This window comes from Dasypus novemcinctus, chromosome 20 (assembly GCF_030445035.2).
Source record: "Dasypus novemcinctus isolate mDasNov1 chromosome 20, mDasNov1.1.hap2, whole genome shotgun sequence".
NCBI classification, from domain to species: Eukaryota; Metazoa; Chordata; class Mammalia; order Cingulata; family Dasypodidae; genus Dasypus; species Dasypus novemcinctus.
Window position 1 is genome coordinate 15085324 of NC_080692.1, and position 24407 is coordinate 15109730.

General features: G+C 39.8%; 1 protein-coding gene and 1 non-coding gene across 3 annotated transcripts in view; one reads left to right on the forward strand and one right to left on the reverse strand.

Moving 5' to 3' along the window:
- Positions 1–19888: 19888 nt before the first annotated feature.
- Positions 19889–24407, forward strand: part of ASB13 (ankyrin repeat and SOCS box containing 13) — a 38484-nt gene continuing 33965 nt past the window's right edge. Inside the window, exon 1 of one of the 2 annotated variants that reach the window (XM_058282460.1) lies at positions 19889–20023. In XM_058282460.1, the coding sequence (XP_058138443.1) occupies positions 19981–20023 (43 nt within the window). In that variant the 5' untranslated portion in view covers positions 19889–19980. The remainder of the gene's footprint in view (positions 20024–24407) is intronic. The other variant, XM_058282461.1, reaches the window with a different exon arrangement.
- On the reverse strand, positions 23788–23919 carry LOC111761527 (small nucleolar RNA SNORA38). The gene has a single exon (XR_002794869.1). It is a non-coding gene; the product is annotated as a small nucleolar RNA SNORA38 (small nucleolar RNA).

Below are 24407 nucleotides of genomic sequence, written 5' to 3' on the forward strand. Positions count from 1 at the left end.
CTATATGTGTAAGAGAATTGAAATCATACAAAGTATTTTCTCCAGTTGCAATGAGATCAAGTTAGAAACGAATAACTGAAGAAAACTTGGGAAATTTACAAATATGTGCAAATTAAACATTTGCCTAAATAAACTATGGGTCAAAGAAGAAATCACAAGAGAAATTATAAAGTACTTTGAATGAATGAAAACATAACACAACATACTAAAACTTATGGGATGCAGATAAAACAGTGTTTGGGGGGAAATTTATTGCTTTAATCACTTATTAAAAGAAGATAGATCTTAAATCAATTACCTAAGAATTCAGCCTTATCAAACTAAAAATAATAACAATCTAGATACAAAAAAAGTGGAAGGAAATCATGATTAGAGCAAATATAAAGCAAGTAGAAATAGAAAAGCAACAGAGAAAATTGACGAAACCACTGGGTTTTTTAGAAGATTAACAAAATTGACATCCCTCTTGCTGGACTGAAAAAGGAAAAGAAGGAGAAAAGTCAAATGATCAAAATCAGAAATTATAGAGTGGGTATCATTACCAACCTACAGAAATAAGGATTATAAGGGATGAGCAACTGTATGCCAACAAATTGTATAACTTAGATGAAATAGACAAATTCCTAAAAGATACAAAGTACTGAAGCTGAGACAAGAAGAGAAAATGTGAATAAGCATATTGCAAGTAAAGAAATTAAATTATTAAGAAAACACCTCCTACAAAGAAAAGCACAACTCCAGGTGGCTTCATTGGTGAATTCTACTAAATGTTTAAAGAAGATTCAATAATAATCCTGCATGAACTGCTCAAAAAAATTTTTTTGAAGAAGAGAATAACACTCCCAAAATCATCCTGAATTCAATATTACTCTGTTACCAACACCAGAAATATATAACAAGAAAACTATGATCCAATATTCTTTGTGAATATGGACATGAGTACCTTCAGCAAAATACTAGCAAACTAAGCCCAACAACATATCAAAAAGGATTAAATAGCATGACCAAGTGTAATTTATCCCAGGAATGCATCTAAAAATCAAGCAGTATAATATACCACATAAATAGAAGAAAGGCCAAAAACTACAGGATAATTACAGTAGATGGAGCAAAAATATTTGACAAATCCAACACACTTTTATGATAAAAACAGTCAACAAAATAGGAACAGAAAGGAAATTCCTCAACCTGATGAAGGACATCTATAAAAAAGTCACAGCTAACGTTATATTTAAAGGTGAAAAACTAATTGTTTTTCTCCTAAAATCAAGAACAAGGGGAGCAGATGTAGCTCAGTGGCTGAGTGCCTGTTTCCCACATACAAGGTCCTGGGTTCAATCCCCTGTACCTCGTATAAAAGAAAAAATGAAGAACAAAGATGTCTGCTCTCACTGGTTCTCTACAATACTGTACTGAAGGCTCTTGCAAGGGCAGTTAGGCAAGAAAACAAAAATAAAACACATCCAGATTAGAAAGCAAGAAGTAAATATCTCTATTTGCTGATGACCAGATCTTGTATATGAAAATTCTTAGGAATCCACTAAAAAACTATTAGAACTAATGAACAGTTCAATAAGATTGCAAGATATAAAATTGATATATAGATATCAATTGTATTTCTAAACTCTAGTAATGAATAATACAAAAATGAAATTAAGAATGCAGTTTCATTTACAATAGCACCAACAATAACATGGTACTTAGGAATATACTTAAAAAAAGAAGTGCAAGACTTGTACATTGAAAACTAGAAGACATTTTTGAAAGAATTTAAAGAAGATGTAAATAAATGGAAAGATATTCCATGTTCATGGATTAGAAGATTTAATACTGTTAAGATGCCACAGGAAGTGGACTTGGCCCAGTGGTTAGGGCGTCTGTCTACCACATGGGAGGTACGTGGTTCAAACCCCAGGCCTCCTTGACCCACGTGGAGCTGATCCATGTGATCCTTGCTGATGCGCGCAAGGAGTGCCCTGCCATGCCAGGGTATCCCCACGTAGGGAAGCGCCATGCGCAAGGAGTGCACCCCATAAGGAGAGCCGCCCAACGTGAAAGAAAGTGCAGCCTGCCCAGGAATGGTACTGCACACATGGAGAGCTGACACAATAAGATGACGCAACAAGAAGAAACACAGATTCCCGTGTCACTGACAACAACAGAAGCAGACAAAGAAGAACACACAGCAAATAGATGCAGAGAACAGACAACTGGGGTGGGGGGTGGGAAGGGGAGAGAAATAAATAAAATAAATAAATCTTTAAAAAATAAAAGATGCCAGTACTCCTGAAATTGATCCCCAGATTCAATACATTATAATAAAAATCCTGGCTACCTTTTCTTTTTCCTTCAGAAGTTGACAAAGATGACCTTTAAATTCATACAGAAATGCAAGGAACCCAGGATAGCCAAAACATTCATGAAAAAGAACAAATTTGGAATATTCACATTTCCCAAATTCAAAACTTACTACGAAATTACATTAATCAACAAAATGTGGTACTGGTATATGGATAGACATATAGATCAAGGGAATAGAATTGAGAATCCAGTAATAAACCTTATTTATGGTTTTTGATAAGGGTGCCAAGACAAGTATTTGGGGAAACAAAAGAGTCTTTTCAACCCATGATACTGGGATGATGGAATGAACACAGGTAAAAGAATGAATTTGGACCTCTACCTCACACTATATAAAAAGTTAACTCAAAATGAATCATTGGTCCGAGTGTAAGAGCTAAAACTATATAATTCTTAGTATAAAACATAGGAGTAAATCTTCATGACCATAGTTTCTTAGAAGTGACAGAAAAAGCACAGGTGACAAAATAAAAAATTGATAACTGGACTTCAAAATTAAAAATCAGACATCATTGAGAAAGTGAAAAAAAATTGGAATGGGAGAGAATATTTGAAAATCATATATCTGATAAGGAACTTGTACCCAGAATATATAAAAAACTGTACAACTCAAAAATAAAAATAACTCAATTCAAAAATGGGCAAATAATTTGAATAGACATTTCTCCAAAGATGTATACAAATGACCAGTAAGCAAATGAAAAGATGCTTATCATCATTAGTTATTAGGAAAATGAAAATCCAAATGACAATGAGATACCACGTCGCATTCTAGGATGGCTAAAATTTAAAAGACAGACAGGGAAGAAGTTGTGGCTCAACTGATAGAGTGTCTGCCTACCACATGGGAGGTCCAGGGTTCAAACCCAGGGCTTCCTGACCCGTGTGATGAGCTGGCCCACGTGCAGTGCTGCCGCATGCAAGGAGTGCTGTGCGACGCAGGGTTGTCCCCATGTGCAAGGAGTATGCTCTACAAGGAGAGCCACCCCATGTGAAAAAAGCGCAGCCTGCCCAGGAGTGATGCTTCACACACAGAGAACTGATGCAGCAAGATGACGCAACAAGATGACATGACACAGTTTCCCAGGGCCACATGACAAGAATGCGAGCGGACACAGAATAACACACAGTGAATGGACATAGAGAGCTGACAATGGGGGAGAAGGGGAGAGAAATAAATAAAAATAAATCTTAAAAAAAAATAAAAATAAAAGACAGACAATAACAAAAGTTGGTGAGGATATGGAGAAGTTGGAGCCATCATACATTCCTTGTGGGATGATAAAAGGGTGCACTTTGGAAACAGTTGGACAGATCCTCAAAATGTTTGCTTAGATTTACCATGTGATCCAGCAACTCCACTCCTAAACATAAACACAAGAGAAATGAAAACTAACATCCACACAAAAGCTTGTACATGAATGTTAATAACAGCATTATTTACAATAGCCAAAAAGTGGAAACCACTGAAATGTCCAGCAACAGATGAATGGATAAACAAAATATGGTATACCTAAACTGTGGAATATTATTCTTCAATAAAGAGGAAGGAAGTAAATACATACTACAACTTGAATGAATGTTAAACAATATGCTAAGTGAAAGAAATCAGTCACAAAAGGTCACATATTGTATGATTCCATTTATATGAAATATTCAGAATAGGCAAACCTATAAAAACTGAAAACAGACAAGTGGTTGCCAGGAGCTAAGGAGTATGGGAAGGAGAGGGGAATATAAAGTGACTGCTGATGGGTATGGGGTTTCTTCTTTGGGGTGATAAAAATGTTCTAAAATTAAATAATGGTGATGCTTTAACAACTCTGCGCATATACTAAAAGTCACTGAATTGCATACTTTAAAATGGTGAATTTTATGTTATATAAATTATATCTCAATAAAGATATTATAACAAAAGATATCTTAAGGCAAAAAAAATAACAACGTATTGGGAAGTGGATGTGACTCAACTGACAGAGCATTCACGTACCATATAGGAGGTTCAGGGTTCAAACCCAGGGCCTCCTGGCCCTTGGGATGAGCTGGCCCACACTCAGTGCTGCTATAAGCAAGGAGTGCCATGCCATGCAGGGGTGTCCCCCATGTAGGAGAGCCCCACACGCAATGAGTGCACCCTGCAAAGAGAGCCACACTGAGCGAAAAAGCACAGCCCACCCAGGAGTGGCACCGCACACATGGAGAGCGGACACAGGAAGATGATGCAACAAAAAGAGACACAGATTCCTGGTGTCCCCGAGAATGCAAGTGAACACAGAACACACAGCTAATGGACACAAGAAAGCAGATGACAGGGCTGGGTGGGGGGGGGGGGCGGTGGTGGAAGGGGAGAGAAATAAATAAAATAAATCTTAAAAAGTAATAACAAGGTATTATAAGGTTTACAATAAATGTAGAAGTAAAATGTTTGATAATAGTACAAAGGATAGGGGTTGAAAAAATGGAGTATACTCTTGTAAGTTTCTTAAGTTTTATTTAAAGTGCTATAATATTCTTTGCAAGTAGATTACCTTCAATATGCATTATGTAAACCCTTGAACAACCTCTAAAAAACAAAATGGAGTATAGAAAATAAGCCAAAAAGGAGATAAAATGGAATACTTGAAATAAAAGTCCTTTATCCAAAAAAAGGAAAGAGGAAAAAAGAACAAACAAATGGTACAAATAGAATATAAATGCACTAGACACATTTGTTAAAAGGCAGAGATTGACAGATTGCATGAAAAATCAAAATCCAAGTATATGCTAAATAGATGGGACATACTTTGAATATAAAGACATAGATAGGTTAAAAGAATAGGCAATGTATACTTAAAAACATTAATCATAAGAAAGCTGGAGGGTTATATTTATATCAGACAATGTAGATTGCAGGGCAAAAAATATTAGCAGAGACAGACATTTAATGGTCAAAGAGTCAATTAATCTAGAATACATAACAATCTTAACTATATAAGCATCTAATTATAGAGTTTCAATAAACATGAGGCAAAATCTGACAATTGAAAAGAGAAATAGTTAAATCCATTCATAGTTGGAAATTGACCTTACTTTCTCAGGAATTGATAGAAAAATTAGGTAGAAAATCAATAAGGATATGGAAGATGTGAACAATGTTGTCAACCAAATTGACATTATTGACATTTATAGAAACTATACACAATGACCACTGAACACAAACATTCCTAAGATAGACCACATGCTGCACGATAAAACAAATCTTAATAAATTTAAAATGAATGATATAATAAAGGATATATTATGCATATATTTTTATTATGTTAAAAATGAATGGCAAAAAGATATCTGGAGCATTACCCAATATTTGGAAATGAAATCACACATTTCTAACAACCCATGGGTAAAAGATGAAATCATAAAAGACATTAGAAAATATTTTGTTGTGCATGAAAATGAAAATATTTCAAAATGTGTGGGATGCAGCTAATACAGTGATTAGAGGGAAATTTATAACTTTATCGATGTTATAGATCTTATCAAAGAAACAACTTTTGATTTCTTTGATTTTCTCTGCTTGTCTCTTTATTTCAATGATTTATATTTTTTTGTTATTTCTTTCCTTCTACTTACTTTGGGGTTATTTTTCTCTTCTTTTCCTAGTATCTTAAGGCAGATGTTTAAATAATCAATTTTAAATGGTAAGTCATTTTTTACACTCAGAGTCATTGTAAGGCACCAGGTACTGGGGCAGCTTACATGTATTGTAGATCTGCTGGCTCACCTTGCAGGCATGGGGGAACATGTGTGCCCTCAGCAACTTCATTTACTGAGTTACTCAAAAGGCTGCCAATAGGACCCAGAACAACAGAAGGCTGACCTGTAATGACCAGATACAACTCCAAGTGAGAGGCAGCTGAGTCTGGTAGTCTCAGGAAAGAAAACTGGATTTGAAGTGGAATCTAAGAGGTGAAAGTGGAGCTGTGTTTGTCTCTCTTTTCCTCCAACCTCATTGACATGGGTGACTAGCAGAAAAAGCTGGTACCCTTCACCATGGAGCAGCACACACAACTGGCATGGGGCTTTGAGAAGCTGAAGGAAAAAGCCAGTGAAAACCAGTTGCTTATATTAGAAAAGAAAACATATTTCAAGTGAGATAAATGTTGCATAAAAAATCCAAAGAAACCTATTAGGCATGATGTTTCTTTCACAGTGGTTGGAGAGATCAGAGGTAACAACTTTTCCTTCACCCCAGACCATTGGACGGCTAGGAATTTCCCGGAGATTACAGGCCCCTAAATTTTTGTGGAATTTATTTCCCATACTATGGCATACATCTGTCTTACCAAGATGTCCAGGTAGATGCTACTTCCTATTCATCAGGCACAATCAGCACGATATGGTCAATATATTAGACTAGTGTGATATCCTGTTGAGTAGAGAGGGAATCAAGATCCCTGCAGACTAGATTATGACATAAGGTTGGAACGTTGATAAAGTTCTAACATAGGACAGTGATGGTGAGTTGCTGCCCTACCGGCTGAAAGCAAACTGCTTTGCCTAGTCTTTACCAACAAGTACAGATAAAGAAAGCATTTGTCAGATCAATAGCTGCATGCCAGCAATGAAAATATTTCTGAGACAGTAGCTGCAGTTGGAGTCATCTCCTGATCAAGTTTATGATGGTCCACTGTTACTCTTCAAGATTCATTTGTCTTCTACACATGCCAAGACAGCAAGTTGAATTGGGAGTTGGTGGAATCACCATGACTGCATTTTTCATGTACTTAATGGTGATACTAATCTCTGCAATCCTTCCAGGAATGAAAGATTGCTTTTTATTATTTTAGTAGATAGTTTTACTAGCTTCCACTTGACTTTTCATAACTAATGGCCTTTAATTCATGGGTCATGGATTCAATGTGGGAGCTCTACCAGGTGCTGAGTACATATTTTAAAATTACATGTTATGGAACTAGAGAACTGAATGATTCAGGGACCCATTGGGCCCATTGTGAGATGTAGCAGAGCCAACTCCATGGGCCACTTTCTCCATAAGCCCCTATTCTCACTGATAGACATAGGGACGTTTAGCATTCCAGGAATTAGTTCAGAACTGTGCCCAGTAATTCTTGAGTAGTGTGATTATTTCCCCTTCCTCAGTGCACAATCACTCAGTAAATATCCATAAGATTCTTTAGGGAAGGTCAGGAGGAAGATTTAGGATATAAATTCTGTGTAGCAGAGACCTTCCTCAAGTGAAACTGCCTCTTCAAAAGGCTCTGGGTGTGTGAATTGGCTCAAAGTAGGGAATTAGTAGAGAACCTGAACTCCCTATTGTAGTCATTCAAGTTCACCAGACCTAGAGTTGTTCCACTTAGGCAAATCAAGTAAGACTTTAGTAGGTTGACCATGTAGGTCAGTTCTAGGGACACTATAATCAACTGGTTAATGCTAAAGAGCTCTGAGAACAAACTATTTTGATTACTGCTTTGTTTCTCTTGTGCGTTATGGTAGCTCAGTCAACCTAGTCTTTGGCAATATAGTCCCTGTCACCTTGGGATTCCATCATTCCCAGGAATGATGAATTCAGGATCCCCACTTGATGGCATTATTTCCCAATGCCAATACTGCCCTACAGGTAATAGCCACCACAGAGAGCTTCAGGAATTTGGGGCTTCTCCATGAGTGTATTTCTCACAGCCTTGGTGAAGGATTGTCCCCCGGACCCTTCTGGGAGCTATAGTCAGGGAATGGGTGAGCTTGTCTTACCATGATAAATCCACTCTAGCATTCTGATCTCCCTAAACCTCTAGGATACCTTTCTCCAAATTATTCCAAGGAAGTCCTGGCATTTCAGTTGTAGAGCCATTCCTAGCCATTCGCGCTAACTCATTGAATCCACTACACTACTGGGTAGTGAACCCATTTAAAAGTTTTAGCCACATCTAACATTATTTTCCTCCACCCTGACTCAATGTCCTTATGATCCATTTCCATATATGTTCTCCAGATTTCTGTCAATGTAAACTGGCAAAAATCTTGCAGTTCTTTTGGTGTTTGCCTTCAATGTCTTTGTATCTTACCATTCAGTGTCCGGCAGCCTGAGTCTGGTTATAGGTCTAGAAGTAGTGAGCGGTGGGGGGCGGAGGTAGGTCCTGAGGAGAATCAGCAGCCCCTTCATCAGATGAGGCCCTTACAGGAAAGATTGCTTCTATGGCAAAAAAAGACATGGGAGAATGTAGGGATCCAAGGTCTCCAGCTTCATGAGAATCTTCCTTCAATTGCCACCCCATTTTCTGTCATTTTTAAATTCCTTTGCAATTAGTGCTCTTACTTTAACATAAGAGACTCTGCAAGATTGAGAACATGGTTTGCATTGTTTCAGTTCCCTGCAAGACTATACTTTGGGTTTGGATTTCAGAAATCTTGAGTCTGTGGCTACAAGGGATAAAGGTTTCTCTTAGGATAATTGCATAAAATTTCAGGCCCCTTGACTGGGTTTTCGTTGGACAAAGTTCTAAGCTTAGCATTTTCTTTCCCCCCAATCCTCCCATGCACTTAGAAGTACCTAAGTACCCTATTACAACCTTTATTTTCACTAAAATGTTCTGCAGCAGCAACTTCTTGGTCATCCACAAAGCCTTGCTGTCTTTCTGCTGTCTACAGGTGAAAGTTTTGCAATTGCTTTGCCAATGCATGTTGTAGACTAGCTGTGTTCCCTTTGCTTCTGGCAACAGTGTTATTAATGCCTTAAATGTAATGAGATCATGATTTCTAATGCCAGCCAACATAGAGTAAGTCCATTATAGTCTGTTTCCCACTGATTATAACTAAAAACTCTGGACAAAAAGAAGTTATCTTTGGACTCTGGAAAGTTAGTAGGACTATTGGAGAGGGAAGTCAAAACTTTAGAAGAGTCCTTGAGCATACCATTGTGCACGCTTCAGTATTCATATATTTAGAAGAACAATAAATCTAGCTCCCTATACATTTTAATGAGTGTCATTTTTCACTCCTTTGGAGGAGTGTCTACCAGTGTTTGCCAAACTTGTTTATGGTAAGAATCACCTTCAGCAATAGTTAAAATTAACGGCTGCTTCCTAGATCTCTCTTGGAATACAGAATCTCTATGAGAAACACGGGAATATAAAATTTAATAAGAATCTCAGGAGATCCTTTCAATTAAGCAAGTTTAGGGAAGTGGGTATGGCTGCGAGCTGGCCAGACAGGCAGGCATGGCAAGTTGACACAACAAAAGACATAAAAGAAAAAACACGAGAGACACAACAAAGCCGGGAGCAGAGGTTGCTGGTGCCTCCTAAAGAAGACAGTGAGCTGCAATGGGCAGGCCCAGGAGCTGACGCGACAAGATGATGCAACAAGAGGAAGAACATAATGAGAAACACAATAAAGCAGGGAGTGGAGATGGCTCAAGTGATTAGGCACATCCCTCTCATATCAGAGGTGCTGGGTTCAGCTCCTGGTGCCTCCTAAAGAAACAAGGAAGACAAACAGATACAGCAAGTGAAAAACAAGGGAGTGGGGAAAAAATAAAATAAATCTTTTTAAAAAATTAAGCACGTTTAGAAAAACTGGTTTATCCAGAAAATAGAATTGGACTCCCTACAAGTTCAGTACTTGCCCAAGTTGACTATTCCCTGTGGAAGGTAAAAGGAGAATATCTGGTCACCTAGAGAACTCTCAAAATGTGCATGGATACTCTCTTCATTAAGAAAACCAGGGCCTAGAAGTCTGCATTTTAAGAAATCAAGATCTAATAGATGGGAAGCAGATTTGGCCCAATGGATAGGGCATCCACCTACCTCATGGGAGGTCTGTGGTTCCAATCCCAGGCCTCCTTGACCCATGTGGAGCTGGCCCATGTGCAGTGCTGAAGCGCGCAAGGAGTGCCATGCCACGCAGGAGTCCCTGCGTAGGAGAGCCTCACGTGCAAGGAGTGTGCCCCATACGGAGAGCCGCCCAGCGTGAAAGAAAGTGCCGCCTGCCCAAGAATGGTGCCGCACACACAGAGAGCTGACACAATAAGATGATGCAACAAAAAGAAACACAGATTCCTGGTGCTGCTAAGGATAGAAGTGGTCACAGAAGAACCCACAGTGAATGGACACAGAGAGAAGACAACTGGGGGGGGGGGAGGGGAGAAAAATAAATAAAAAATAAATCTTAAAAAAAAACTAATAGATGAACAAAGTAACAAATTATATATAGAAAAGGGCAAGAATTTTGATGTAATTAAGAACTACAAAAGAAGTTTTGGACCACAGAGAGGTTCAACTATGACTGGGGAGGAACACTGGTGTGGGGTGTTATTGATGGGGGGCACATAGTTGGGAGGGAGTTCTCCAGGGCATGCATACAGGGTACATAAAAATATTTGGATATTTTCATAGTAGTTACAGTTAAAAGTGACAACTGAGGGAGTGCTGAGTTCCTAGCCAGGGGAGCTCTATCACATTCCCCAATGGAACAGAAACAATTCCCCAAGTGCAATGAAAAAGACCAATAAAAATGGATGGTCCAACAATGAACACTTGATTCTGATGACAATGCTTATGAGCCTGTATGCCTGAAATATGAACTAGGCCTAGAGCTGCAGGGTGCCTAAGAGTTATCTCCTGATAGCCTCCATGTTGCTCAAATGTGACCACTCTCTAAGCCAAACTCAGCATGTAAATGCATTACCTCCCCCCCCCCCCAGCATGGGACATTACTCCCCAGGATAAGCCTCCCTGGTGCCAAGGGATTACTACCAAGCACCAGCTGATGATGTAACTAGAAAAAGACCTTGAATAAAAGGGTCAACTCAGACCAGCAGAATATCTCAGCTTACATATAATATCAAGTGTTAAAAACTGCTTTTTGACCTTGAATAAAAGGGGGAAATGGAAAGGACAAATGGGTTTATATGGCTGTGAGTCTCCAAAAAAGAGTCGGGTGGTCATCAGAGGAGTTGCACTTATGCATGTCTCAGCAGGGCCCCAGAGACAGCCAAAGTAGATACAACCCCAGGTACTGGTTCTCCTGAGAGCTACAGAGATCCACAGGTTGTATGGTCATGGCAGATAGCTCTGGAGTCCAATGCCATGTCAGTTGGCCCTACTTTGGAGATTGTGTTCCTGAGTGTGATGGAGTTGGACTCAGATGTGATCTTTCTACACATGCCTCTTCTGTCACTTTTACTGGATCTGTGGTTGGCACTGGGGTTGGTGTATACTCAGGAGACCTGAATCTCTGGACTGTCCATGTGACAGCTAGGTGCTGAGCCTCAGCAGACTTACAGCTCCTACCCTCGGGTTTATTGGACTTACCCCAGCCAGCTAACAGGGAGGTGAAGAAGTTCAACCATCACACCAGGGAGCCAAGAATGCCTATAACTGCAAGCAGGAGAATTCCATCCATCATCCATGTGGAATCCAAGCCTCCTCTCGATATAGAAGTAGAGTGAACATAACCATCCCATGGTCCACAGGCTGGAGGAATAGAGTATGGATTAGAGTGGACTTACTGATATTCTACTATGGAACTATTGTGATCAGTAATGGAAGAATTTGTAGCATTGATGTGGAGAAAGTGGCCACAGTAGCTGCTGAGGGTAGAGAGAGGAAAGAAGAGATATGATGTGGGGGACTTGGAGTTGTCCTGGGTGGTACTGCAGGGACAGATGCTGGACGTTGTATGTTCTGCCATGGTCCATTGGGTGGACTGGGGGAGAGTGTAAACTACAATGTAAACCATTATCCATGTGGTGCAGCAATGCTCCAAAATGTATTCACTGAATGCAATGAATGTGCCACAATGATGAAAGAGGTTGTTGATGTGGGAGGAGTGGGGTGAGGAGGGTGGGGGGTATATAGGGACCTCATGTTTTTTTATTTTGAATATAGCATTTAAAAAAATAGAGAGAGAGAGAAAAAAAAAACTGTAAGAAGAAAGCAGATATGGCTTAAGTGATTGAGCTCCCACCTACCACATGGGAGGTCCTGGGTTTGGTTCCTGGTGCCTCCTAAAGAAGATGAGAGAGACAGCGAGCTGATGTGATGGGCTGGTATGATGAGCTAAAGCAATAGGATCATGCAACAAGAGACACAAGAAGGAAAACATAATGAGCAATATAACAAAGGAGGGAGCAGAGATGGCTCAAGCAATTAGGCACCTCCCTCCCACATGGGAGTTCCTGGGTTCAGTTCCTGGTGCCTTGTAAAAGGAAGATGAGGATGCAACAAACAGACACAGCCAGTGCAAACAATGATGGGATGGGGAGAAAAATAAGTAAAATAAACCTTAAAAAGAAAGAACTACAAGATAAAACATGGAATTTCAGAAAAGTTCTCAGCTACCAAAATGGAAAAAGAAAATGTGGCCAATAGATGGGGAAGAAGAAGGATGACCCAAGATGCAAGATTCTACTAGAACAGATGTTCATAGCAGCATTATTCACAATTGCCAAAAGATGGAAGCCACCCAAGTGTCCATTTATGGATGAACAAACAAAAACAAAATATATATACACTCATAATATATATACACACACAAAAACAGTTGTAAAAATGAATGAAGTTCAGATACAAGCAACAACATGGATGAACCTTGTATCCATCATGGTGAGTGAAATAAGCCAGACACAAAAGGACAAATATTGTATGCCTCACTTATATGAAATAGGTAGAAAATGCAAATCCATGGAGACAGAAGGTAGATTACAGGTTACCAGGAGTTAATGCTTAGTTGGCACAGAGTTTGTTTGGGGTGACGGAAAAGTTTTGGTAACGGATGGTGGTGATGGTAGCACAACCTTGTGAGTATAATTAATGTTACTAAATGGTATACTTGAAAATGGTTAAAACAGGAAATTTAAAATTGTATAGGGAAACGGACTTTGGCCCAGTGGTTAGGGTGTCCGTCTACCATATGGGAGGTCCGCGGTTCAAACCCCGGGCCTCCTTGACCCGTGTGGAGCTGGCCATGCGCAGTGCTGATGCGCGCAAGGAGTGCCGTGCCACGCAGGGGTGTCCCCCGCGTGGGGGAGCCCCACGCGCAAGGAGTGCGCCCGTGAGGAAAGCCGCCCAGCGTGAAAAGAAAGTGCAGCCTGCCCAGGAATGGCGCCGCCCACACTTCCCGTGCCGCTGATGACAACAGAAGCGGACAAAGAAACAAGACGCAGCAAATAGACACCAAGAACAGACAACCAGGGGAGGGGGGGGAATTAAATAAATAAATAAAATCTTAAAAAAAAAAAAAATCTAGACATTTAAAAAAAATAAAATAAAATAAAATAAAATTGTATAAATGCTACCACAATAGAAATTATAAAAAAAGAAAAAAAGATGGAAAGGTCCATATTAGTCCAAACAGAGATTTCAGGATTATACAACTTCTCTTAGCCTTAATTTTCTCATGTGTAAAGAGAAAACCTGGACTAAGTATAATTTTGAACATTCTATAAATTGCAAAGATTTATAATCTTACATTTGATATCTATTGGGGTAGATGAGGTATTTCCACTTGACAGAGGAAAAACACTGTAAAAAAGTAATTCTCTCCCTTCTTTTAAAAATGCAAACTAGACACTTTTGCTTAAAATCCTCTAATGTCTTTTGATTGCCCTTGGAATGAAATCCATCCTTTTACCACATTTCTTGGCTTTGCCTCTGGAAGATTCTTGTCCCTTGTCTTTTGTGACCATAGACTGGTTGGTTTGTTTTTTACCCCTATGTTACCTTAGCCTTGAGAACAATGTCTGGTTCCAAAAGAACATGCTGAGTAAATGAATAATTAGATGTTGTCTTGGGCATTTTCTCCCTTGCTGAGGACAGGAAGGCAATCCTGGTGGTGGTCTGCTACCTTCAAAGATGCAGCTGAGGACAAAGCTTTCAAGCAAAGGTGTGGAGGAGAAGCAGGTGAGAAGAACCTGGACCTTGGAAGCTCTCCTGGAGCAGGGCTCTCGCCTTCTTGGCTGGCCAGTCTCTCTGATTGCCAGGTTGAGGGTGAGATAAACTCTGTCTTGTTGGACTAACTGTGTTTTAGAGCTTCTTGTGCTCTAACATATCTGGTAATTGTCTCCCCTTCCCAGTCATCGCTGACTCTGTGTACTTCCATGTTATCCAGACACCAAGAACAAAGTAGGGACTCAAAAAATACTTGTTGAATAAGTAGAAGAACAATGAAACGAAAAAAAAAATGTAACTCATTGTAATGAATTGAACCATGGTTTAGATGAGATTTATTCAAATAAAACAATAAAATCCTACCAGGAGAAATAAAAGAAGACATGAATAAATGAGCATATCCACTGCATTTCTGATTATCAGGTTACATTTAGAAAGATGACATCATTCCTGTACTGGGCAGCCTGAAATAGGAGTCTTTTAAATATTATGTGACTGACATACAGACCTCCATTCCTTAGTAAAAGGAGTGCTATGCATTCTATTCTGCTTTTGTTGTTGCTTATGTAGAAAGGGAGGTGAAATTGCCCCTTCAATCGTTGTCATGGGGAATTGGATTGGGAATCAGTTGGGAACTCTGATGCCTCAAGATGATTTGGTATCAACTTTGCTCATTTGGGTGCTGCATGTCTCCATCTTAACCTTTACCCTAAACCCTAACTCTTAAGCCACTTGGAAAGATAAGTAAATAACAATACTAATGTTTAAAAAAAGAAAATGTAGACTTAACAGTTATAAAATTTAAAAATTGGTCATGATGCTTTCTAAAAAAGTAGTTTTATTGAAATATATTTGCATACCATACTGTTCATCTAAAGTACACAATCAATGGCTTTTAGTATAACCACGGTGCTGTGCAATCATGTCATGATGTTTTAAAAATTATAAAAATAGTAAAGTATTTTTTTAATCAATTTTTTAAAAAGATTTATTTAGTAAAGTATTTTTATAGTTACCATGAAAAGCAGAGAAAAGTAGAAAGAATACTTAAATTATCTCTCAAAAAATAATCCCACCAAAATTGCGGTTAATAGGCTAGATTATTTAAGTTTTTTCTTTGATTAGGTATTATTTTAAAATAATGATATAATCATATTATCTTAGTATTTTGTCTCCTGAGTTTTAACCTAAACTGATACATTTTCATATTACTATTTGTAATGATTTTTTAAAAAAATTTAAACTTTCTATTTTAGTAGCAAATATCCAGCACAATTTATATTCCCACTATTGTGGGTTGAATTGTGTCCCCCTAAAATCTATGTTCAAGTCCTAACCCCCAGTACCTCAGAAAGTAACCTCATTTGGAAATAGGGTCATTGCATATAGAATTAGTTAAGATGATATCACAGTGGAGAAGGGTGTTGAGGGAAACTGGCTTACCTATTTGTTGCTTCCTGTTATTGTAGAAGATGTTACAATTTGCTGCCTGTTATTGTAAATGCTACCTTATTGTAGATGTTGCAAGTTGCTTCTTCTTATTTTAGAAGATGGTGCAAGTTGCTTCCTGTTATTGTAGAAGATGGTGCAAGTTGCTTCCTGTTATTATAGAAGATGTTGCAAGTTGCTTCCTATTATTGTAGAGGATGTTGCTAGTTACTTCCTGCAGCAAACAGCTGCTTGTTAGCTTCCAGATAAATCCGATGTGGAAACTAGGGTTGAGGCTGTCAGTTTCAAAAGCTGTGAAGTCCCCTGGTCCCATCTTTGTTTCCTCTCTTGTTTCTTTCTTTCTGTCCTTTTATTTTTTCACTTCTGTGTCACCTTCCCTTCATGTAGAACTATTGCTGAGCTGGTCTCAGCAGAAGAGAGCCCCTTAATTCAGTATGACGTGTGTCCTTATAAGAGGACAGGAGATACAGAGACATGAGGGAAGAAGGCCACATGAGAGTGGAGGCAGAGATTGGTGTGCTGCAGCTACAAGCCATGGAATGCCAAGGATTTCCGGCAAACCATCAGAAACTGGGAAGAAGCATGGAAAGATCCACCCATGGAGATTTCAGAGGGAGCATGGCCTTGCCAAGACCCTTGGACTGCAGCCCCCAGAACTGAGACAAATATCTTTTGTTGTTTGTGCCCACACTTTGTGGTACTTAGTTCCAGCAGCTCTAGGAAACTAAGGCAGTGACCATATAATTTACCATCTAAAGCAGGGTAGTTTTGAGAGGAAAGGAGATACAACTAAGAATTATGTATAGTACTAGAAAAACTCAATATAACTTAAATATTAAGGCATTGCACTGTACCTTGAATGTTAGAAAAATTTTGTGTAACTCTTGGTCACATGTCAGGAGGCATTCAGAGGTAAAGATTTAACATTAACTAGATTTAGCTCCACCAAAATTGTCTAACTATGCACTTCTCCATTCGTTATCTGTAATTTCATATCCGTACCAACCCCTATTCCCTATTACACCAAAATTACCTGGCTCCAGATAGCATGTATGTTTTAAGATTAACTGCAAAAGCGAAAACTAATTTTTCTGGACCCTTCTTAGAAATGTCATCCTAATGATTAACTCTCTTTGTCTTAACCGGTATAAAAGCTGTGAGAAAAACCCTTAATGGGGAGGCTGATTTGAGTTTGTACATTTCTGGTCTCCTGCTAGAGAATGAAGCCACTTTTCCTTCTTAGCTTAGTTTGGTGTGTCTGTCTGTTCTGCTTCACTGGGCAAATGAACCCACCCAAGGACCACTCCAGCCCCTCTTCATATACTGGGACAAGAAGCTTAAACCAGGATTTCTCCCAGGTAAACTTTAGGTGTGTGCATCCTCACGTTTTCAAGGTTTCATCAGAGCGAATACAACAATTCGCTCTTCCATAAGTTATGTATGAGTTCTCCTTTCCTTGTGTCATCACCAACACTTGTTATTACCAAACATTTAAATTCTTGCCAATTGGAGGGTGGGTGTAAAATGGCACCTCATAGGCATATCAAAAGTTTATTGACCAATTAATTTTCTTCCTCTGTGAACTGCCCATCCACATCCTTTGCTTAATTTTTTTCTATCCATTTGATCATCTTTTGCATATTGAAAACTTCATTATGTTATTCTGGACATGTACCTTTTGTTGCTTAAATGGGTTACAAATAGCTTTTTTCTATCTGTGGCTTATCTTCTCACTCTGTCTATGGGGTCTTTATCCTACAAAGATTTTTATTTTAAAGTAGTTAAACTGATCCATCTTTCCCTTTATGGTTTGGGTTTTTGTTTATGTGTGTCTGGTGAAAGAAATCCTTCTCTTTCATGACATTGTAACACTTTTCTTCTATGCTTTTCCTTTCACACTTAACTCATCCATCTGGAATTAATTTTTAGGTGTGATGTGAGATAAGAAGCATATTTTATCTTTTTACATAAAGATCGGCATTTGACACATTACTGACAGTATTGAATGATTCTCCTTTTCCCATCAATTTGTAATTCCCTTTCTGTTGAACACCAGGTGCCCCCATGGAAGGGAATCTCTTTCTGGAGGACTCTTATAATCCAGATTATCACACAGTCCTAATTACTGTAGCTTCACGCAGAGTCTTGTTAGTTGGTAGGCAATCAATTCTCATTATACGTCTAACTCTTTAAGACACCTCAATTGATGATGTGTAGTATGTCCCTAAATATACTATTTTCCAAATTGCTGTCACATCAGATTTTAAAACTCTAACAAAAAAGTTCTGGTCTTCTAAAATGACAGCTTTAAAAAAAAAATGTCACACGGTGGGTTAGTTTAAAAGTTCTCCTTTAGAGTAGGTAAACAAATACTTGCTAAATAATAGAACTTTTATCAATATAATAGAGATTCATACAACAGAGTTGTCAATCAAGAAATAACAAACTAAGCTGCAAAGCAACAAAGGCATTTTTGGGATCTTAGAATCGCAATTCTGGGAGCACAAATTCAGGTCACAACACAAATTGTGTCCCATCTTGGGTATTTCCAGACAAGGGTTTTTAAAGAAAAAGATTAGACAAGATGTTTGTGACTGATGGATATTTGGGTTACTCCAATTGTCCTTTAGCTTGGGAGTTCACTGAGCTCTCCTCCTGTGGTTTGTTTACGGTATCTGGGGTTCTTAGGGTTTTGAGGAGCATTGCTTCTTGAGGGTTTGCATACAAAGGCAGTTTGTGATGTCACCTGAGAGGAACCTCCAGAATGACACCCCGCCTCCGTTTTAAACCCCTTAGCCATAGCAACTCTATTTTGTTTCATTTCTTTTTAGAGTCAAAAGATAAGTGGAGCCTTATATGCAATCCAAGGATATTAACACAAAAATAGATAAATGAATGACTATCAAATGAGTACTTTCCCCCCCTTTTTTTGAGGTAGGGCCTGGATTTAACCATGTGGAAGATGGGAGCTCAATCCCTTGAACCACATTCACTCCCAACAGTTCTATATTAATTTAGAGAAGAATTAATGTAGATCCAAATTTCATCCTCTCCATAGCATCAAATTCTAGATGTGTCAAAGACTTAAAAAACCAGTACAGAATAATAAATACATTCTGCCTTTTGGTGGGGAAATAATATTTTGAATATTGAAGAAAGAGGAAATAACGCAAAATTTGTATCTGTATATACAAAAACACAAAAGGAAGAAATGTTTCTTGTCAAGAAAGAAATATTGAAGAAAATACAAGCACGGGTGTTATCACGGGGACACAGCATCACACAGCAAATAAATCTCTACAAAAAAATTTACGAATTTACATTTCGTAAATAATGCAAAAAAACTTGCAAGAAATATGCTAGATCTTAAAATTGGTAGACAAGTGTATCCCCCCTCCCCCGAAGGTACAAACACGTTGCTAATAGGCTTGAAATTTCATTCCTATTATTGGATTTTGGGCTTTGAATTCCCAGGAGCTTTGGATTCTGAACAGATGCTGCCCAAATCTCACCTAAATACAACGCCTGTCCTCCGGACTGGAGATAAGATTCCAGCTCTAAGAGAAGCCACGCAGGGTGGGTCTGTTCTGTTTAGTCCTTACCCATTTCCAAACCAGAATATTCCTGTTATCTTTAATTTCAAGCCGGAACTGACTTTAGGTTTAAACACAGGTCAGGCTGGGTGAGGGATCTAGTGATGGGGCTGCAGCGAGCTCCGCCTGAACTTGGCAAAATTTGCGCACTCAGTGGTTGACGCGCGGCAGCGTCTTCATTTCCGCTACTCCGCACCCCAACTATTTACCCTGCCGAGAATCTTGGGGGAAATTGGGGAATTGGATTTACAACAAACGAGCAAACCAAAAGCTGTCCCCGGCGACTTGGAAATGAGTTGTTAAAAAACGGACTTGAAGGATTTGAGATGTACGATGTAGCACACAAGGTTCCAGGCAGGGCGTTGGGGTCACACCAGCTCCGGGAGGAAGCGCGTCTTGAAAGTTTAAAGTAAAAAGGGGACTTGGGGGATTTCTGGGAGTTCGACACATGCAAACGTCCGGGGTGAGTTTTTGCCCCCGACACGACTTCAGGCGTGCGTGGCCCCTCCGAGGGCGCACGGCGAGGTGTGCTGGCGCGCGACAGCGACGCGGCGCGCAGACCCGCGGCGGGAACTACATCTCCCGGCGCTCGCCGCGCCCCGCCGCCCGCCCCGCGCAGCGCGCGCCCCGCCCCGGTCCCCGGCCCCGGGAGTCGCGGGGCCCCGACCTCGGAGCGCCCGGCCGGCGGGAGCATGGAGTCGCGGGCCGCGGAAGACTCCTACCTAGGTGACGTGGGTAGGTGGGCAGCGCGGCGGGGGATGCGGGCGCGGGGGTCGGGGTACGCGAACTGGGGGCGCCGGGCAGCAGCCCCAGGCTGGTTGGCGGTGGAGGCAGTTTCCCGTCACGACTTTTGGGGGCCAAGCAGGTGCACCTGAGGACATTGGCTCCGGTGATCGGTGGCGCCCCGCGCGCGTCGTCAGGCGCGTGTTGGTGGGCCTGGGTCGGAGGGGCATGTCCTTCGAGGAGGGTCGCGGAGATCCCAGGCATCTGCGACGAGGTTCTGGGGTCCGGCGCTCGTCCTGGTCAGCGCAATGCAGGGCTCGCGGTTGGCGTCAAGTCCTCTTCTGGGATTTCAGCCACCAGAGCGCTGCGCGCCCTGGGGAAGATGTGGGGCTTTGACTCAGCCAGTGGTCTTTGCATTTGATTGCCTCGATTGAATAAGCAGCGAACGGGGAACCGCTAAGCCCCTAAACAAACACGTATTTTAGTATTTTGTTCATGGGGAGGGTTCAGTGGCATAGCGTCACTCTGGTCACATTTTCCACATAGTTTGTTCAGAAATGTGCAATATCACTGCCAACTTCGGCGAGGGGACGCGGGGCCTAGGAAATGCCCCCGTGGCGCTGCCCTGGCGAGAGCCCATTGTAGGAGCTGAGCCGCTTAACCCCGCGCCTCGTGTGAAGGTCGGGGTGCGGAGTCGTTGGCATCCTGCACATGCACCCAGCTGTGATGGGAGGACTCCGAGCAGAGGGAAGCCGTGCCCTGTCGGCTGCAGGTCACACTGTGCGAAATTTCCCGTGGTCTCACTTCTTCATTGTACCGTCGTTACCATGTGCGCAAACCAAGAATAAAGATGGATTTGAAGGCAAAGGGACGTTCGTTGGGGAAACACACTTTTTCGTGCTTATGATGTAACATGGCACATGAGATGACCTGTGAAAGCGCTTTGAAGGCCTGGAAAGAAAAAGAAAATACAAGGTATTTTTACACTGGTCGAAATAGTAGTGCAGATAAAAGTGAAAAGTCTTATGGGTAAGTTTAGTTTTTAAAAAAGGAAAGTGCAATCATAGCAAGGCAGAGCTGTTTTAATGGATTTTGCAAAGCAAGCCTTTTCAACAGAATCAAAGGCATTTAACGAGCATTTGGTTTTACTTGACATTCCATCACAGGCAAGCAGGAGACTTTGATCCTGCCGGTGTAATCTGTTTTTGACTGGCTCATTTCAATAAGCAGTGAACAGCTAACCACTGAAGACTTAATAAACAATTATTTTAATATTTTGTTGATAAAAAGGGTTGGGTAGCATACCCTCATTTCTTTTTAAAAATTTATTTAGGGAGCAGATGTGGCTCGAGTGGTTGAGCACTCCCCTCCCACATGGGAGATCTGGGTTAGGTTACTGGTGCCTACTGAAAAAAAAACCCAAAAACAAACAACAAGGAAAACAGGCAGGGGAACCCACTCAGGGAAGCCCACGTGGTGCCAGCTTCACATATACAGGGTCCCCCGTTCAGTCTTTGGCCCCTGGTGCCTCAAAAAATTTTTTTATTTCATCAATGTCACATGTTACTCAGTTAACACAAGACAACAACTACAATAATAATACATCTGCTTTAGTTACACTCCCCCCCCCCCCCCCTTATTTTTGTTCATTCCTCAATCTTGTGGGATTTGGCACAATGTCCATTTTGCTTCGGGCTGAGAAAGGTGTGTAGATGTTCAGGGCAGAGGAATGGAATTGTTTTGCCTGCAGTTGAAGATAATCCTTCCTTTTGGGCTGATACCATCATTTTTTATTTATTTATTTTTTTAGTTAATTTATTGAAATATATCACACACAGACTAACATACATAAAACAATAAGTATATAGTAATAGTCGTGAACTTAACAAAACAAACATATATAACATCATACAGGACTCTCATAACTCGCCCTACCATCAACACCTTCCAATGTTGTTAAATCTTTACTAATGATTAAAGAGCATTGTCAAAATGTTATTACTAACCAAAGTATTTTTCCCCAACCCTCCCTATTATTATTATCTTTATATCATTTATAAGTGACCATACATAAACAATTAAGCATATAGTAAAAGTTGTGAACTTACAAAGCAGACATATATAACATCATACAGGGGTCCCATACATCAACCCTCCACCAACACCTTGCATAGTTGTGAAACGTTTGTTACAAATTATGAAAGAATATTGTCAAAATATTACTAAATTATAGTCTTTATCTTACATTTGGTGGGTTTTTCCCCAACACACATTATTTTTAAAATTTATTTTTTATGACAGAAGTTGTAAACTTATAAAACAATCATGCATATATGTAGAATTCCCAAGCAACACCTCTCTATCAACACACCACATTGTGGTGGAACATTTATTATAGATAAGATAGTATCATCTGATTGTTACCATGTCCATAGTATACATTTGGCTCACATTTTCCTTACTGCTCCATTATGAACACAGTACATCTTTGCCATAGATGCAGGAATATTATATTATTACTGCTGACCACAGTCCATAGGTCATTCCAGTTGTATTTTTCCCATGCATTCCCAACACCCTATAGTGGTGAAATACATTTGCTCTAGCTCACAAAGGACACTCTTGCCTCTGTACCATCAACCACAATTCTCATCTACCTCTTGGCTTACTGTGCTATTCAGTTCCTAGATAATTCTCTAGCATTCTGTCAATTGGCATTTACATCCCTAGACTACCATTTTCAGCCACCTACCTATTTATAAACTAGCTATTACTATTTTTACCATTCATTCTATACATTTCCACACTTTTACTGTAAAGCTAATTAAAACTTCTACATACATTAAACATTAGTAGTCTTATCTCAGTCCTTTTCTTACCTCCATAAAGAATCTACCACCTACTACCAGATCTTGAAGATATTTTCTTAAAATTTCTTCTAGAAGTTTTATGGTCCTTGCTTTCATTTTTAGGATTTTGATCCATTTTAAGTTAATTTTTGGGTAAGTTATGAGATAGAGGTCCTCTTTCTTTCTTTTGGCTATAGATATCCAGTTCTTTCAGCACCCTTTTGCTGAATGGACTGTTCTACCCCAGCTGTGTCGGTTTGACAGGCTAATAAAAAAATCACTTGACCATGCATGTGAGGGCCTGTTTCTAAGCCATCAGTTTGGTTCCATTGGTCTACGTATCTGTCTTTATGCCAGTACCATGCTGTTTTTACCACTATAGCTTGGTAGTATGATTTCAAGTCTGGAGATGAGGGTTCACTTTTCCTTTTATGATGTTTCTGGCTATTCAGGACCCCTTACCCTTCCAAATAAATTTGCTAATTGTGTTTTCAATTTTTTTAAATGCTGGTGGAATTTTTATCAGGGTTGCATTGAATACGTATATCAATTGGAGTAGAACTGACATCTTAATGATATTTTGTCTTCCAATCCTTGAGCATGGAATGCTCTTCCAGTTATTTAGGACTTTTTTGCAGTTTTCTGAATACAAGTGCTTTACATTGTTTTAAGTTTATTACTGACTCTTGAGTTTTATCTGTCATATTTTATTTTCACCACTCTTTTGACACTTTTAGTTACTTTTATGGATATAATCTTCATTTCTAGACTCTCTTTCAGGCCTCTCTCTCCTGTGCTTTCTTTGCAGGCTCTAGCACACCTTTAGTATTTCCTAAAAATCTGGTTTTTTGCTTAGAAATTATCTCAGTTTCTGTTTATCTGTGAATATTCTAATCTTGCCCTCGTTTGTTTGTTTGTTTTTTTCTTCTGCATGGGAAAGGATGATCTTGAGCCTGCGGGGAGCAAGTGGGTTCTAGACTTCTCCAAGTCCACATCTTTTTGCTTCCAATTCTTATGTGTCCAAGGACAAAAAACCACCGACATACCTTCGTAGGAGGGTGCCCTCATTTTTGAAATACAGTCTTTCTGGATATAAAATTCTTGGCTGGAAGTTTTTCTCTGATAGTATCTTAAATATATCAGACCACTGTCTTCTTGCCTCTGTGGTTTCTGGTGAGAAACCACGGAGTCTTATTGAGTATCCCTTATATGTTATACATTGCTTTTCTCTTGCTGTTCTCAGAATTCTCTCTTTGTCTTTGGCAATTGACATTCTGATTAGTGTGTCTTAGAGTTGGTCTATTCGGATTTTTTCGGATGGGTGTACATTGTGCTTCTTGGACATGGGTATCTATGTCCTTCAATAGGGTTGGGAAATTTTCTACCATTATTTCTTTAAATAGTCCTTCTGCCCCTTTTCTCTTCTCTTCTCCTTCTGGGACACCCATGACATATATGTTTGCATATCTCTGGCTGTCGTTTAGTTCCCTGAGACCTTGTTCAATTTTTTCCTTTCTTTTCTTCATCTGTTCTTTTGTATGTTCACT